The sequence below is a fragment of the Psammomys obesus genome, unplaced genomic scaffold (assembly GCF_907164565.1).
Source record: "Psammomys obesus unplaced genomic scaffold, mPsaObe1.curated_primary_1811, whole genome shotgun sequence".
Taxonomy (NCBI): Eukaryota; Metazoa; Chordata; class Mammalia; order Rodentia; family Muridae; genus Psammomys; species Psammomys obesus.
In genome coordinates this window covers 8,360,011-8,376,168 of record NW_026585609.1, presented here as the reverse complement: position 1 = coordinate 8,376,168, position 16,158 = coordinate 8,360,011, and the positions used below count along the sequence as shown (strand labels likewise).

At 40.1% G+C, this 16,158-nt stretch overlaps 1 protein-coding gene across 1 annotated transcript in view; it reads right to left on the bottom strand.

Moving 5' to 3' along the window:
• LOC129679658 (killer cell lectin-like receptor 5) overlaps positions 1 to 6,036 on the bottom strand; it is a 45,499-nt gene extending 39,463 nt beyond the window's left edge. The window contains exons 1-4 of the mRNA XM_055610988.1: positions 5,925 to 6,036; positions 4,573 to 4,662; positions 3,496 to 3,723; positions 616 to 758 (exon numbers count right to left, since the gene is read on the bottom strand). Of these exons, the coding sequence (XP_055466963.1) occupies positions 616 to 758; positions 3,496 to 3,723; positions 4,573 to 4,662; positions 5,925 to 6,036 (573 nt within the window). The remainder of the gene's footprint in view (positions 1 to 615; positions 759 to 3,495; positions 3,724 to 4,572; positions 4,663 to 5,924) is intronic.
• Between the last annotated feature and the right edge of the window lie 10,122 nt (positions 6,037 to 16,158).

Genomic DNA, 16,158 nt, shown 5'->3' with positions numbered 1-16,158 from the left:
TTTGAATACTCATTTCTATAGAAAGATATCTTTTCTAAAACATAGGAATATTATGAAGTAAATATTATGAACAGATTCAATGAAAATCACCATGGGTTAACTGCTAAAACCATTCTCTTCCACAGTTCTCTTATAATTTCCCTTTTGCAGATAGGACCACAGGTTAATTACTTTTCCTATGGTCATCCAAGTTCTCATCTAAGGCAGTCTCACTTCGGGGTTCCAAAGAGCAAACCCAGACTGGGTTTAGTTGGCAATCTATGATGACTGTCGGGTAATAGGATGTGCTACACCAAAGGGTTAAACTTACTCAGGGAAAGCATGCTTTTCTGCAGGACTCTCTTGCAGATTCCTGAGAAAGGGATGAGAGTGCTAAGACGTAAGTGTCTTCTTATAGCAAGTCTCCTATACAGAACTTGTATCCTGACACTAAGCCAGGAGCAGGAGGGACATCCTGAAAGACTTTTACTGCACAGTTTTGCTCACATTATAGGCAAACCATATACAGCTTAATGCTCTCTCTTTCAAAGCACCTGCCTGGGCTCAGTATCTCATATTCCAAGAGTTAGAGACAGAGTCTAAGAGAATAAAGGTGTATGGAGGAGTCTATGGTACCAGTTCATCATCATCATCTATCTTCAAAAGGGATAAGCTGCAAGCCTGGCAGGTCTGTTTACACCCACTCCAGTCTTTATCGTCCAGGATGAAATAATAACACTTTAAGCCACAGCAGAACCAGTGTTCTTCACCATGTTTGCCTGTAAGAGAGAAGGTAAATGGTTAAACCTTTTATTTTCTGGTATTCTGTTACCTTAGCAATACATTTATTAAACATCAATAATTATGTAAAACCTCATAGCTCACAAATTCTAGAATGCTGAGAGACCCCTGCATATCTATGCCTTATGCAGCACCGTTTACAATACAGATATGGAAAACAAAAAAAAAACTCATGTACATTGTGGATGAATCACTGGAGAAAATGTAGCACATACACACAAAGGAATACAATTTATTTCTTTAAAAGAAAGTAAATCCATCTGGTCATGATGACATATGCCTATAAGCCCAGTACTCCATAGGCTAAGGCTCACATCCAGTTTGAGGCCAGTCTGGGCTCGGCACTGAATTCCAGGCTAGCTTCAGCTGTAAAGTGAGTTTTAAGTCAGCATGGGCAATACAATGAAATCATTTCTCATACCCAGTCCTGCAAAAGAGCAATCTTGACCTGTGACCAATTGGGCATTAAGACTCTGATGCAACAGGACAGGAGCCTTCCATAGAGGGCCTCTGAAAGACTCTACCCACCAGGGTATCAAAGAAGATACTGAGACTCTGAGACTCATAGCCAAACTCCTGCAGAGTGCCAGAATCCTTATGAAAGAAGGAGGAGATAGAAAGACCTGGAAGAGACAGGAACTCCACAAGGAGAACAACAGAGCCAAAATACCTGGGCTCAGGAGGGCCTGCAGAGACCGATACTCCAGCCAAGGACCATGCATGGAGAGGACCCAGAACTCCTGTTCAAAGGAAGCCCATTGGCTGATCAGTTTTCAAGTGGGTACCCTAGTAAGGTGTACAGGGGCTGTCTCTGCCACAAACTCAGTGGCCAGCTTTTTGATCACCTCCCTCTGGTGGGAGGAGGTGTGCAGCCTTGCCAGGCCACAAAGGAAGATGATGCAGCCAGTCCTGATAAGTTAGTGTCAGATAGAAGGGGAAGAGGACCTCCCCTATGAGGGGACTGGGGGGAGAAAGGCATAGGGGAGAAGAAGGAGGGTGGGTAGGACTGGGAGGGGACAAGGGAGGGGGCTGCAGTGGGGATACAAAGTGAATAAATTGTAATAAATAAATATATACACAAAATTAAATTAAAAAAAAAAGTCTCCCATATGACTGGTGTCTGCCTGTCACAGTCAGGGCATATTTTCTCTTAGGAGCAGATTTTTCCCTAAAGAGACAGCAGGATCTCTGTAGTCTCCTCCCTTTCTCAGAAGTCCACAAGAGTGGCTATCAGAGAAGCATAGATAAATTTGAGAGGAAAAAGGGGGAAACAAAGCACACCAGATCGTACTTTATGACCTCATTCAGATGAGAGTTCTAAGCTGGTCCAGCTCTAGGAAGCAGATATCCCAGAGGCAGTTACACTGATGACAGAATTCTCGGTCTGCAGTAACATGCCTGTGCCCACAGTGCCTCACTAGCTACCGCGCCCTTAGATCTGTGCTGTAGTCCAAGTTAAATGCTCTCACCAAAGAGAAAGAGTAGACACGTGAAGAAGCTTTTTGATGGTGGTAGTCTGCTTTCCTGCCTTCAAGAGTACAGTCACACGCCCAGACTTATCAAGTTGAATACATTAAAATGTGTGTAAGTTACATAGCAACAGCATCTCAATGGAATTTATTTGTTTGGTCAGGTTCTGGAGATGGCCTCCCTCTGTTAATACATTTTACCTCCAATCTTTGTTTTCCTCTGAAGGGGTATCACTGTATATCTCAGTCTTTGAATTTGCCAGGCTGCCTAGTCTGTCTTCAAATTTACAATCCTCCTGCCTCAGTCTTTTAATCACAAGCATTACAAGATCATACTAGCATTTATAGATAATAGTTATATTATTCTAAAACCATACATAACATACTTATGATGAGTCTGGAATGCTTGACAATTATTTTTTTCCTGTCACATATTTTAAAATGTACCAGTATAAAATATATTATTAGTCTGTGAATAATGAAGGTTGTAAGCCCCTACAATCACAGCACAGTGAGACTACATGCAAGAGCTCTTCATAAACTCTAAATCCTGAAAAATATTTAATAATGAATGATTAGTGTGTCATTAAAATTAATCAGTCACAATGCAAGGTAAGAAAGGGTCCTTGTAATGCTTGATATTTTCAGCTTTCCAGCCTCATTCACTGTGTCACTGACAGAGTTACACTACTGTAGACACCATGATGAACTCACATGTGCACTCCAGGGAAGATCCCTTTTTCACAAACAGGCCAACTTTCTGATAGCAAGGCAGAAGAAACACACACACACACACACACACACACACACACACACAGAGAGAGAGAGAGAGAGAGAGAGAGAGAGAGAAACATACACACACACATATATTTTTATCAATGTAAATACTCCAAGTCCATTTTAGCCTAAATATTTAGTAAGCATACTCTTACTAAAAATGCCCATGTTCTGTCATCAACAAAGTTAAAGGCTCAGATTTGCCCATAAACCAAAATGATCTGGATTCTCATAGATGTTGACTTGTTTTTTCATCACATGGGAGCAGTAGGGATGCCAGAAATGCCACTGAATTCTAGAAACCTTAAGATTCTTCTATTCCAAGCAGGAATTTCTGGGGTTCTAGGCCCTAACATGAAATAAGGGACCCAAAGACATTAACCCAGAGATCACCAGCATCGTAAGCTGTTAGTTGGACTTCAACAATACAGAATAATGATTTTCTGTATATTCAATATTCCCTCCATACCTGTGGGCTGTGAACAACCTAAAACAATCTTGGTTTCCCCGTAGCATCTTCTCTCTTCTCTGTTGAGGGTGTCTAGTTGCAGCTGATATTGGAGGGCATCGGACTTTATAGACATATTTCTCAATTTTTCTTCATTTAAGTAGCTGTCATTTTGCGTGGTGCTGCACTTTTGAGTAAGATTGTTTAGATTTTTCTGCAGTTCATGCTTTTCTTGACTATACTGAAAAGCTAAAATTAATAGCATATATAATTCAAAACACTGATAAGCAATGACTATTGAAATTTAAGATAAAAGAAAAATCCTCATGTTGACAAACAACACATAACATTAATTTAATTGCTATTTGACATTTAGAAAATAACACCTCAATTAACTCTGCAGAAATGGAAACATCAAATTCTCTTTATCAGCAACTTCAGTGGAAAGTAAATGCTACAGCTGAATTAAATTATGGTGGAAGTACCTCGCCTTCCAATTTCTTCATTTTATCACACTTACCATACAACCTACAAATAAATCCCTAAGTAAAGAATTCACCAGCATTTCATACCTTGAAAATATGAACTAAGAAACATGAAGAAATGGCACAACTTGTAAAGGACGAGATGGAAAGCATAATATCCAAAATTTAGCACAGGCTAGGAGTGATTTCCACTAAATATGAGAAGGAATTTAATAAAGCTGACACTTCAACAACTCTGACCAGATCTAGTTAATTTACAGCAAGCATGTCCTCATTATACATTGAGAAAAAAAATGAAAAAAAAAAGTCATCATTTTTCTGCCCAGCTGTTTCTCACAAAACATTTACCTACGATTCACAATCATCTGAGCTGAGAAGGAAGACTACTACCAAGTTCCTAGAATGAACATGGCCATGAGATTAAAAAAAAAAAAAAAAGGCAACTCCCAGCAGCTGCAGAGCTAACACAAGAGGTAAGTAAGAGAAGAGGACAGAGCTATCTGTCACACTGCTGATTATATAGGCAGGGCAGTGGGCAGAGTGTGTTAGCTGGATAATTAGAATATAAAGTCATTGCTTAGAAAGGCAAAGAAGATGTATCCCAGTTACTCACTCTGTGTCAGCAACACTGCGACAGTTAGCAGCAGAAGGAAACCAAGGGCTCCAAGGGATATCGCAATGGGCTTCCAGGGAACTGAACACTCTTAAATCAACAAAACAACAAGTGTAAACAATAACTGTGAAAAGAGCAAGTCCCAATAATAATTATACCTTTATGTCGTATGGAAACAAGGAGATACTGGTACCTAGAATTTTTTACAGAAGTCCATGATACAAAATGACTGAAAATATGCTTTCAAAATTGTAGGTTTCTACCTAACATGCACCCAATGTAGAAATCCTACATCTGTGAAGCTTCACAGTATTTCAAGTGTTTCATTGTTAGCCCTGAATCCTCTTGAGTCAGTCTAGAAGAAGCTGGATGACAGACATGCACTCTCTCCTAATTCTACAGAATCAGACGAGCATCATTCAGAAATCACTGGAGGCACAGACACAGCCCACATACCAGACCCCACCTGGAGTGTGCAGCCCGCCGAGAGGGGTAACTGAAGATAAAGAGGAAAGAAAGAGGGAAGCTGTTCTCGAGAACTGATAGGAAACCGAAGCTGTTCTGGATCTAAACTTCACACAGGCCTGTTCTTAAAGAGGTCTAGAAGTCATCCACCCCCCCCCCCCCCCATAAGATATATTTTTCTATAGACAGTACTAAACACATTGCTGAGATGTTCAGAACGGCAAAATCAAGCCTCCAATTGTCATTACACCAAAGAAGCAAAGGCTCTCAGCTTGGAGTTCAACTGTGACAGCTTGTTCAGGGTGAGCAGAAAAAGAGAATAGAAAAGTGAGATTTCCTCTTTTTCATTACTAAAATTAATTATTCTTTGATATTTCAAAAAATGTGTGAAGTTTTACTCATTCCCATTTCTGCTATCCTATCTCACCCCAGCAACCCTGGGAAGGAAGAGACTTCCTCCTCAGATGGAGGACTGTGGGTGCTTTGTTGCATTTGGGGTAATTAAAACAACTAAAACACCTTCTGCTACAGTGAGCATATTGTTTCTCATGCACACTTTTCTGTACTCCTTAGAATATTTGGTGTTTATTCAGACTCTAGTTTGTCTATTACTTTTAAAGATTCCAGAATTCTTCTTGACTACACTAAGTACAAAACCTCCTAATGGTTTCTAAAATTTGATGGAATGTATTCACTTCTTGCTTCTCCATTCTCAAGAATTTTTTTTCTTACAGACTGATGTTCTGTGCTGCCCGTCTGTCTTTATTTTGTTGCCAGCTAACAGCTAGAGGTAGGGTTTTCAACAGAGGTCAGTAGGATAATGTTTCCAAATGTCCAAACTTTGGATTGCATAAAAACAGCCGAATTTAGATGCATAAAACACTTACCTCTGTGGCCAGTTTCTCTGGGCCCTTGAATCTCATCAGGCCTCACTCGGCTCTGCAATTCTGAAGACTTATGAAATCTCACAGTTGCGTAAGTGATATCCTGGTCACTCATCTTGGGGGTGTATGAAGTACGTTCTATGTTAAAATGTAGCCTATGAGAAGAAGAAAGAACTTTCTCTAGAGGAAAAGTTAAAGTGACCGCCTTTAGGAAGGTACCTGGATCTGTTGTTGCAGTGGGTGGAAGAGGTGGGGTTCGATCAGCTCCCTTAATGTTCCAAATACCCTAGCACCGACTGACCCTGATTTCCTCTCCAGGTGAGAACCCTTTGCAGATTTCTGTTAAAGCCATTTAGACTTCGAATGGTCACAGTAATTATTAGGAAACATGAAAAGAATTAAAACTTTACTAATAAATCATTGTAATAGTGACATAACCTATTTGTTCAAATTAGTTAACATACATAAAAAATTTTGTTAGCCGAAATTCGTACCACTTCAAATCATTGAAACACTTTTAAAACTATCAACTTAAACAACAAAAACCCAAAGGTTTGTGAGTAAATTAAAAATCTTTGCTTTAAGATTATTTACAGACTTTGATAAACACACGAATATAAAAATGTCCTTGCAGAATTTTCTATACATGACTATCAGCATTTCTCAGACACCACCTTCAAAAGAATATTTGAAGTTTAATCCTGCAGGTGATTAACATTTTGGGCTCCAAGCATTAGTAATATCTCTTGGGTGTACTTACAAAGCTGAAACACCTGAGATCCATCCTCTCCACCTGGCCACAGCCTATATATTCTTCTCCAGGCGTGGGCCTGGTAAATGGGTGCAACTAAGGAAGATCCCACAGAGTGCAGTAACTGAGACGCAGAAAGACAAATGCTGCGGTTATTTTTTGTATCTGTGGGTCCTGGCTCCAAGTCTTCAGAGATGCTACATCACCTGGAGAAACTTCAGAAACCAGGAAAGTAGAATCATTGCAGGGGTGGGATGTGGGAGCAGTAGAGAGGACCATCGCAGGATGAAACCAGAAGATTTAATCCCATGTTTTATTTCACATATATGATCATTTCACCTATAGAATTCTAGAACGTAATGTTGTCAGAGGAGCCTTATGAAAACAAAAATTTCACTGTGCAGTCCTTAGCTAATACCCATAAGGAATCTATTCTGATAATAGATATCAAGATACTTTTAAATAGTAAATATTTGTAAATAACCTTTCCATTTACATTATTAACTGCAATTATAGCCAACAAATATTATAAAAATCAAACTGCATATGGAATTATTCTTCTCTTGTTTTTCTTCAATTATGAAGTTTATCCACATTTCCCTAACATTTAACTTTTTTATGTTTTGGTTTTTACGTTATGTTATTATTTTTGTTGTGTATGTGCCTATGCCACAATGTACTTGTGTCCAGAGGACAGCTTTCCAAGTGAGTTCTCTCACTTGGAATGGCTTCGGGAATGTAACTCACATGGTCAGTCAGGCTTGTGTGGCAAGTATTTGCACACTGAGCCGTAGTGCCTGGCTCTTATGATTTCTTCAAAATGAAATATATATAAACTTTTGACCCATTTAAAGAGTAACGAACTCCTTAGATCCTTTCCCTTAGTTTCTTATCACACATCAGAGGTCACAGCACACTCAGAAAGAAAATAACCAGTACCAAACTCCAGTTTTTACATGCTGCCTACCACCACCAGCAAGGCTTTCCCTCCTCTCATGTCACACCATTTCAAATTCTCTAGCATACATAAGATCATGTGATAGAAAAACAATAAATGCAGCTGTTACCGTGTCTCTACCTCTGGTGGAGGGAATTAGTCCTCCAACTGGGGTACAAGTTGCCCTTTCCTGGCCTGTATCCCCTCAGAGGCTCCATGAGGAAAGGGAGAGCTGAATCTCCTCTGAGTGATATTAAAGCTCACGATTTTCTCCTCCACCTTTTGACCAAAGCAAAAAGAGGACATTGTATGATGAGAGTTGTTGCTGACCAAAAGCAAAGAACCAAAATAATACACCAGATGCTGCAAAAAAAAAAAAAAAAAAAAAAAAAGAGTCTGTAATCAATATCTGAACACTGAGAAGATAACACACCCTCAGAGAAAGCAAACCTAGTGTCCTTAGCAAAACCACGAGCAAAAGGACGGGACTGAAGTTTCTCTGTTCCTAGTTTTGTAACAGGCAGTTGGAAAGTTTTTCTTACATTACTATTTGAAAAAAAAAAAACATTAAAATTACTTGTTTTTGAACTATGTTAATTGCAGCTGTGTTTTAGTAATGCCTTCAAAGCACTCATGGGTCTACTGTGAAACTCTTGCTGCATAATCTTCTGGTTTTTTTATTTATTGAGAATGTTTACTGTGAATGTTAACATCATTCCATATGAAGTGGTTTTATTGCTGATGTTTTTATGATGCAGGGATAAATAAAATCTAAGACAATGAGCATGCTCAGAAAATACTCCTCCACTGAGCTACACACGATGGCTTCAGTTTTTGTTGACTTGATTTGGTTTTTTGTTAGTTTATTTGTTTCTTGAGACAGTTGTTATATGTTACTTACTAGATAGCACAGGCTGGCCTCAAACTCGCAGTGTTATTGGCTCCGTCTCCTCAGTGCTGGGATTGCAGCTGTGCACCGCCACACCAGTTTATACCAGGTTTCTGATTAATATTGTCTAATAAATGATAAGGGGTTCTGCATTTTATGAATACTAATCTACAAAACATTTAAAGCCTTAGTTCCTAATCCCTTCTGTACTGCATACTGAATGATTGGGCAGCCCAATGCCGTTAAACGTTTAAATTGTTTATGCTATTTTGAAGTTGTTAATTTCAAAACTATATGGGCTTTATTTTAGAACATACTTAGAAGAGACATTTTATTCATGAAGTCACATGATCAAAGAAGAGACACATTTAAGGAACTCTGACATATATTATCACACACACTCTAGGTCATTTACTGACTACACATTTTGATTAAAAGTATAGTGAAGGTAATTGGAACATGAGGCCAGTTAAAATGGCTCCAGGATAAACTATCTTTTCTCGCCTTTTAAGGGGTAAGCTGCCTTTTGCATCAGCAGGTCTTCATTCAAAGCCCTTGCTGTGCACATTACCAGTGAAGTTTCACATTCTAACCATGCCGAAGACTTCAGACACTCCATTGTGATTAGGGGTGTAGTTCAAGAGACGACCTTGCTTGGCATGCACAAAGGCTCAGGCTTGATAATCCAACAGCATGATGATGATGATTTTTGATTGAGGAAGGAGGAAAGGAAGACTATTTGATTTCTATAGTCTGTTTCCAGTGGCTAAACCTTGCCAGAATATATTTAAATCTCTCACCAAACTGTACTTTCATTTGATTGTAGGTTTTCCAATTTACTGGCTTTTTTTTATGAAACCACTTTAAATTGCTCTTCAAATCTAGTCATGTAGGTTAATGGAGCACTGGGGTTGGGGAATGGGGATGGGCTGGAGAACAGAACATGAACTGATGATGCAAAGACAATCCCACCACCCACTTGACAAGGCTAGAGGTGACCCCACTGCTTCTTTCTTCCTTCGCTGAGTTCTAGCCAGCCTTTATCCATCCTTCTCTTAGCCCTCATTAGCTTCCATATTCACTGTTTCCTATTTCACAACCTATTCTTGTACTCACCAATAGGCTATGCTGCCTATGCTTTACATGACCAGTTCCAGTCTCCTTACATTGTTCCTTTTGTAGATTTAAAAAAAAAATAACCTTATAAATGTATTATTATCATGTCTAATGGGTATGAGAGAGAGTTTAAACCTATTCATGTTATAATTGCAAGTGGGGCAAAGAGGACAACTTGAGGAATTCGTACTTTTCTTCTATTTTGAGTTCCAGGGAGCGAATTCAGAGAGGTCATCATAGCCAGTGCTTTTACCCACTGAGACGTCTCACAGGTCCCATTTATGATCCTTAAACACTGATATCTCTGAGTCAACACTCAAGTCTGCCATTGTCATGCACCTGAGGGCCCTGAAACACCTCACAGACATTAACTCCCTGCAACATGTAATCAATGGATGCAGCGTGTTTGCTTCTCCAAGTAGTGGTCACTTCTGTCTCTATCCACTAACCCTGGGGCAGACATCTATCTCTAGTCTTCACACACACACGGAAATTTCAAGACAAATAAACATAGCCTATATTTTATATTACTGAATCCAGAGAATATGGATACAATGTGGACTCAGAAGGCCTTGGGTTTTAGCATGCCCCAAAGTATGAATCTGGGAAGTGAGGAAATATGAGTGGAAACTCCAACCCAGACCCATGTGACTTTAGGTGAATCCCATCATTCTCATGCTTTGACCACAATAAAATAACAGGCATTTCTCTTCAGGCTTCTGTGAAGGTTTAATAAGATACACAAATAGCTTTTTGTTTTGTGTTGTGTTGTGTTGTGTTGTGTTTGAGGCGGGGTCTCTCTATGTAGCTCTGGCTGGCCGGGAGCTTACTATGTAAACCTGGTTAGTCTCAGACTCATAGAGATTGCCTGCCTCTGATTCCCAAGGGCTGAGATTAAAGGTATGAACCACCACACCCAGCCTCACAAAGATCACCTGCCTCTGCCTCAAAAGCACTTGGATTACAGGTGTGAGCAACCACATCCATCTTCACAAAGTCTTTTATCGTAACCTGGCAAATAGATAGTAAGCTTGCATTCAACATGAAACATTATTATTTGCAGTCCAAGACTCCAATATTGTCTTATATATAAATTTGAGCAAAACACTGAATCATCCATCAAGCCTCCTTTTTTTACATGGTGATCCAGAGAGTGTCACCTACTTCCAAGGGTTGGAATAACTGTAATCAGGAATATAGGCAGCGCTCTTACATATCAAAAGAACTGTTTTTTGGTAGTGGTGGTGGTTTCATTTTGTTTGGTTGGTGTTGTGTTTTGTTTTGTTTTGTTTTGTTTTGTTTTGTGTTAGCTTTCTGGCCTCCATCAGCTTCTCTAAGACACACAGTGGACTAGATTTTCTCCCTGATTATTTCAGAGAGTGCAGGTGTTTGGAAGAACAGTATAGGGGGGGTACATAAGGGAAAGTGAGGAACTGAGAAATCAGCTGAAGTGAGCCACTGCTGTTCTAGAAAACTCACATTCCTCCCTCAGATCCAAGGGGTTTATGTCACACAGCCTCTGGAATTATTCATGGTTCTGAGACTTTTTCCATCCTTATCTCTGCTGTGAGGATGCAAACCTTACCATGGAGGCACCAGACACAGTCCTTTGTTCTTTCTACAAAATGTTTGCTTCCTCTAACATCATGCAGTCTGTGAGCAAGAACTTCAGGTCTGTTCTGTTCCTTACTGTGGTCATAGCATCAGTGGCAGATGGGGTGTCAACCAATCAGCTTGATGAAGAGGAGGGCTGATAATGGAAACTGAACAAATACTGGGAGATTTTTTTTTCAGACAGACACTGGAGGATGTTCATAACTATGAAGCCAAGAAGAAGCAGCTTCCTCTGAACTCCGTACAACTAAGCTGTGAATTTCTATAAAATGTGACTGTTAATGAGCACAGTTAGCATTAGAAGATAGAATCACATCAGACAGTACTGATAGACACTCCCACTGTGGTCATTTGTCCTAACTGAAGCACAAACTGAGAAGCACCGAACCTCACAACCAACTAATAAAACAGGTGAAAAACTTGAACAATCTTTTTTTATTTTGTCTTCTCATTTCATTTTTGTGAACAGCAAACAACAAAACGAAAACCAAATGAACACACGTGTACATTTACACATGAATAAATATTCAATTCTCCTGACTGCTTTTCTGTAAAAGCCTTCATTTGGGAAACCACACACCCATTCCGTTATGCTGAGACAGACACAATCCTAGTCACATGTTCAAACCTTCCAGACAGACATCAGACTCAGAGCCATCACCACTTCACAGCTGTTCTTCCTGTCTCGCCCTGAGGTGAGGGTCACCTGGAAAAGCCACCAGCCTACAGGGGAAGGATGGGCTGACTCACTCACTTCACTGGGAGGACTGTCTGGTCCTGGCCAGTCTCCCACCTCTTGGTACTTCTCTCTTAGGGTGGAACTTTCACAAAACTGAATTATGGGTATTTCACAGCTTGTAAGAAAACCAAAAGGGCTCTATTTTGAGATTTCCTGTGCTTGTAACCACCCTGAGCATTTATAATCACAGCTGTTCTAACACTCTGCAGAGTCTGTTTCCCCACACAGTCTTTGCTGGGCCGTAAGCACTAAGAGTGAGGATATGAGAAATAAGCTTCAGCAACTCAGTAAGAGTGATAAAAGGGAACCACGAAGAGGTTTCATGTGGATACCTGGGCTCTTTGATGCTCAGGTATAAAAATCTGTTTATGGAGCAGACAGTTAAGGACCAATCCATGAGACCTTTGCCTCTTCAGTACCTGGTCTCTCAGTGTGTGACATAGTTGAGGGAAGAGGCTCTAATCCAACCCCCACAATTTTCAAATACTCTCAGCTGTCATTTATACTCCTGGTGGTAATATGGAATAGCTATAATTCCTAATGGCTACTCTTCCAGATGATCCAGTTTTGATTCCCAAAACCCACATCCAACATCTTAGTATATTTTTAGGCTAAGGATGTTTATTATGGTTGGTTTTTATTTTAGCTTGCCACAAATTAGAATTAGCTGACATTAAAGCAAGTATTTCCAGACTTCCATCATGGGCTAAGAAAAACCTGCTCTCCAGGAACCCTAAAAGTTTTCTGTGCCACCCTGGGACTGCTGAGGCACTCAGCCTTGTGGACTGAACAACCACATTGTTTTTCAGCAGATTACCATGGATTAAAGGCAGACCTCAACAACAACAGAACAAAAAGTCAACAAACTCATGGAACAAATCCCTGCTCAGTGAATACTGAGTGAGGGAAGAAATAAAGAAAAAAATTAAAGACTTCCTAGAATTCAAAGAAAATGAAGGCACAACTTACCCAAACTTATGAGGGGTTACCATGAAAGCAGTGCTAAGAGGAAGTTCATAGCACTAAGTGCTTTCATTAAAAAAATCAGAAAGATCACATATTAGCAACTTAACAAATGACCTGAAAGCTTTAGAAAAAGAAACAAGCAAACACACCTAAGAGGAGAGGAGGGCAGGTAATAATCAAGCTCAGGGCTGAAATCAATAAATTAGAAGCAAAAAGAGCAACACAAAGACTCAATGAAACCAAGAGCTGGTTCTTTGAGAAAAATAAAAAAGATACACAAACCCCTAGCCAAACTAACTAAAAGACAGAGAGACAGTACCCAAATTAACCAAAATCAGAAATGAAAATGGGGACATAACAACAGACATTGAGGAAATCCAAACAACCATTAGGTCTTACTTCAAAAGGCTATATTCTACAAAATTGGAACAAAAATGGACAATTTTCTTGATAGATTTCACCTACCAAAGTTAAATCAAGAGAAGGTAAACAGTTTAAACAGCCCTGTAACTCCTAAGAAAACAGAAGCAGCCATCAAAAGTCTCCCAACAACAACAACAACAAAAAGCCCAGGGCCAGATGGTTTTAGCTTGGAATCCTACCAGACGTTCAAAGAGCTAACACAATACTCTTCAAACTTTTCCACAAAATAGAAACAGAAAGAACATTACCAAACATATCCTATGAAGCCACAGTCTCCCTGATACCAAAACCAAACAAAGACTCAAGGAATAGAGAAAATTTCAGACCAATCTCCCTTGTGAACATTGATGAAAAGTTCTCATTAAGGGACAGTGTCTGGCTGCACAGGCTGGCCTGGAATTTGCTACAGAGCCCAGGCTAGCCATGAGTGCCCATCCTCTTGCCTCAACCTCATAAATGTTAGAGATTAGAGGATGAATCACAGCAACTGGCTGTCCTTCAGCCATAAACAACAAGAGGACACCACAAAGCTTCTATTTTTATGCCCAAAATGGATCATATATTTTAAATAAGTTGTGAACATTTACAGTAATTTTCCTTTACAATTATAAAAGTGCTTCTTTCAAACTGCTTAGAGAACTTTTTTGTTTTTTGTTAAGATTCTTACATTTCATTATTATTGTTATTATTATTTTTTTATTATAATTTGTTCACTTTGTATAGCAGCTGTTGCCCCTTCCCTCATTCCCTCCCAAACCTGTCCTCCCATCCTCTCTCTCTCTTCTCCTCCCATGCTCCTCCCCAAGTCCACTGATTGGGGAGGTCCTCCTCCCCTTACTTCTGACCCTAGCCTATCAAGTCTCATCAGAACTGGCTGCATTGTCTTCCTCTGTGGCCTGCTAAGGCTGTCCCCCACCTCAAGGGAAGGTGATCAAAGAGCCACTGAGTTCAGGGACAGCCCCTGATCCCCTTACTAGGGACCCACTTGGACACTGAGCTGCCATGGACTGCATCTATGCAGGGGTTCTAGGCTATCTCCATGCATGGTCCTTGGTTGGAGTATCAGTCTCAGAAAAACCCCTGGGCCCAGATTTTTTTGGTTCTGTTACTATCCTTGTGGAGCTCCTGAGCCCCCTTCTTTCATTAGATTTCCTGCACTCTGCCCATAGTTTTTTGTTATCATCCTGAATGAGGTATCTCAGAAGCAGAAAGACACAGAGTATATATTCACTTATAAGTGGATACTAGACCTGTAAGATACGAAAACCATACTAAAATCTGTACAGCTAAGGAAGATAAACAAGAAGAGGTTCCGGGGTAAGATGATCAATCCTCACTTAGAAAGACAAATGGGATGGACATTGGAAGTAGGAGAAATAAGAAACAGGACAGGAATCTACCATAGAGGGCCTCTGAAAGACGCTGACTAGCAGTGTATCAAAGCAGATGCTGAGACTCATAACCAAACCTTGGGCAGAGTGCAGGGAATCATATGAAAGAAAGGGGAGTTAGTAAGACCTGGAGAGGACAGGAGCTACACAAGGACCAAATATATCTGGGCACAAGGGTCATTTCTCCAACCAATGACCATGCTTGGATATTACCTAGAATCCCTGCTCAGACGTAGCCCATGGCAGCTCCACATCCAAGTTGGTTTTCCTAGTAAGAGGAACAGGGACTGTCTCTGACATGAACTCAAGTGGCTGCCTCTTTGACCTCTCCCACATCCCTGATGGAGGAGCAGCCTTGATAGGCCACAGAGGAGGACATTGGAGCCAATCCTGATGAGACTTGATAAACTAGGGTCATATGGAAGGGGAGGAGGACCTCCCCTATCAGTAGACTTAGAGGGGGGCATGAAGGAGGTGAGGGAGGAAGGGTGGAATTGGGAGGAAATGAGAGAGGGGGCTACAGCTGAGATACAAAGTAAATAATCCGTAATTAATAAAAAATAAATAAAAATTATTTAAAAAAGAAAAAAAGTATAATTGCCTTATTTACCTTGGACCAGGCAGATATTTCACTTACACTGTCTCAATAACCTCACCATCCATCTCCCAGCCCTCATCCAATGCCATCCTATCTGGACTACCTTCCATCCATAATCCCATGGTACTTGCTTGTGTTTTTCATCTGGGCAATTTCACACCATTTTGGAGTCTTTCCTTGGCTCCTGTGGTGTTTTCTCCAGGCTAACCCATCCTGGCATCCTCCTCTTTCTTCTCTTCCTGCCTGTCTGTCCTTCCAGTGATGCCTTGTGGGAATCTCCAAAGCCTGGGAAACTTAGCCATGCCTCCCCATTCTGCCTTACCCAGATATAGGCTATTTAATGAGCCAATCAGGTTTAATGTTTGAGGCAGGTCTACACAAACAAGGATGGTTGTGTCTGGTGGGCAGTAACCAGATCTTGAGTGCCAGTTTTTAGCATTAGACTAACCTCCATTTAAATTCCCCTTTTCTGTCTAAATAAACAGCCACTTTTATAGAGTAAGAATTATTATGAAACAATTACAAAAACCAATAGGTAAGGCTTGCAACTATAATGTCTGGTGTAAATGTATGAGGGCTGGGAGATGGATGATGAGGATATTTAGACAGTGCAAGTGAAATATCTTCCCTGCCCAAGCTAAATGTGGCAATAATAAATCTAACACAGGTCTATGTCTTTTTATTTGTGAAAGCAGTTTAAATAATACCACCATGATAATCCTAGGGCTAATAATAATAAACATTATATAGCCCAACACTGTTTCTTTTTAATTTACTACAAGAATGTGTAGATACAGAAGGATATTGAGCATA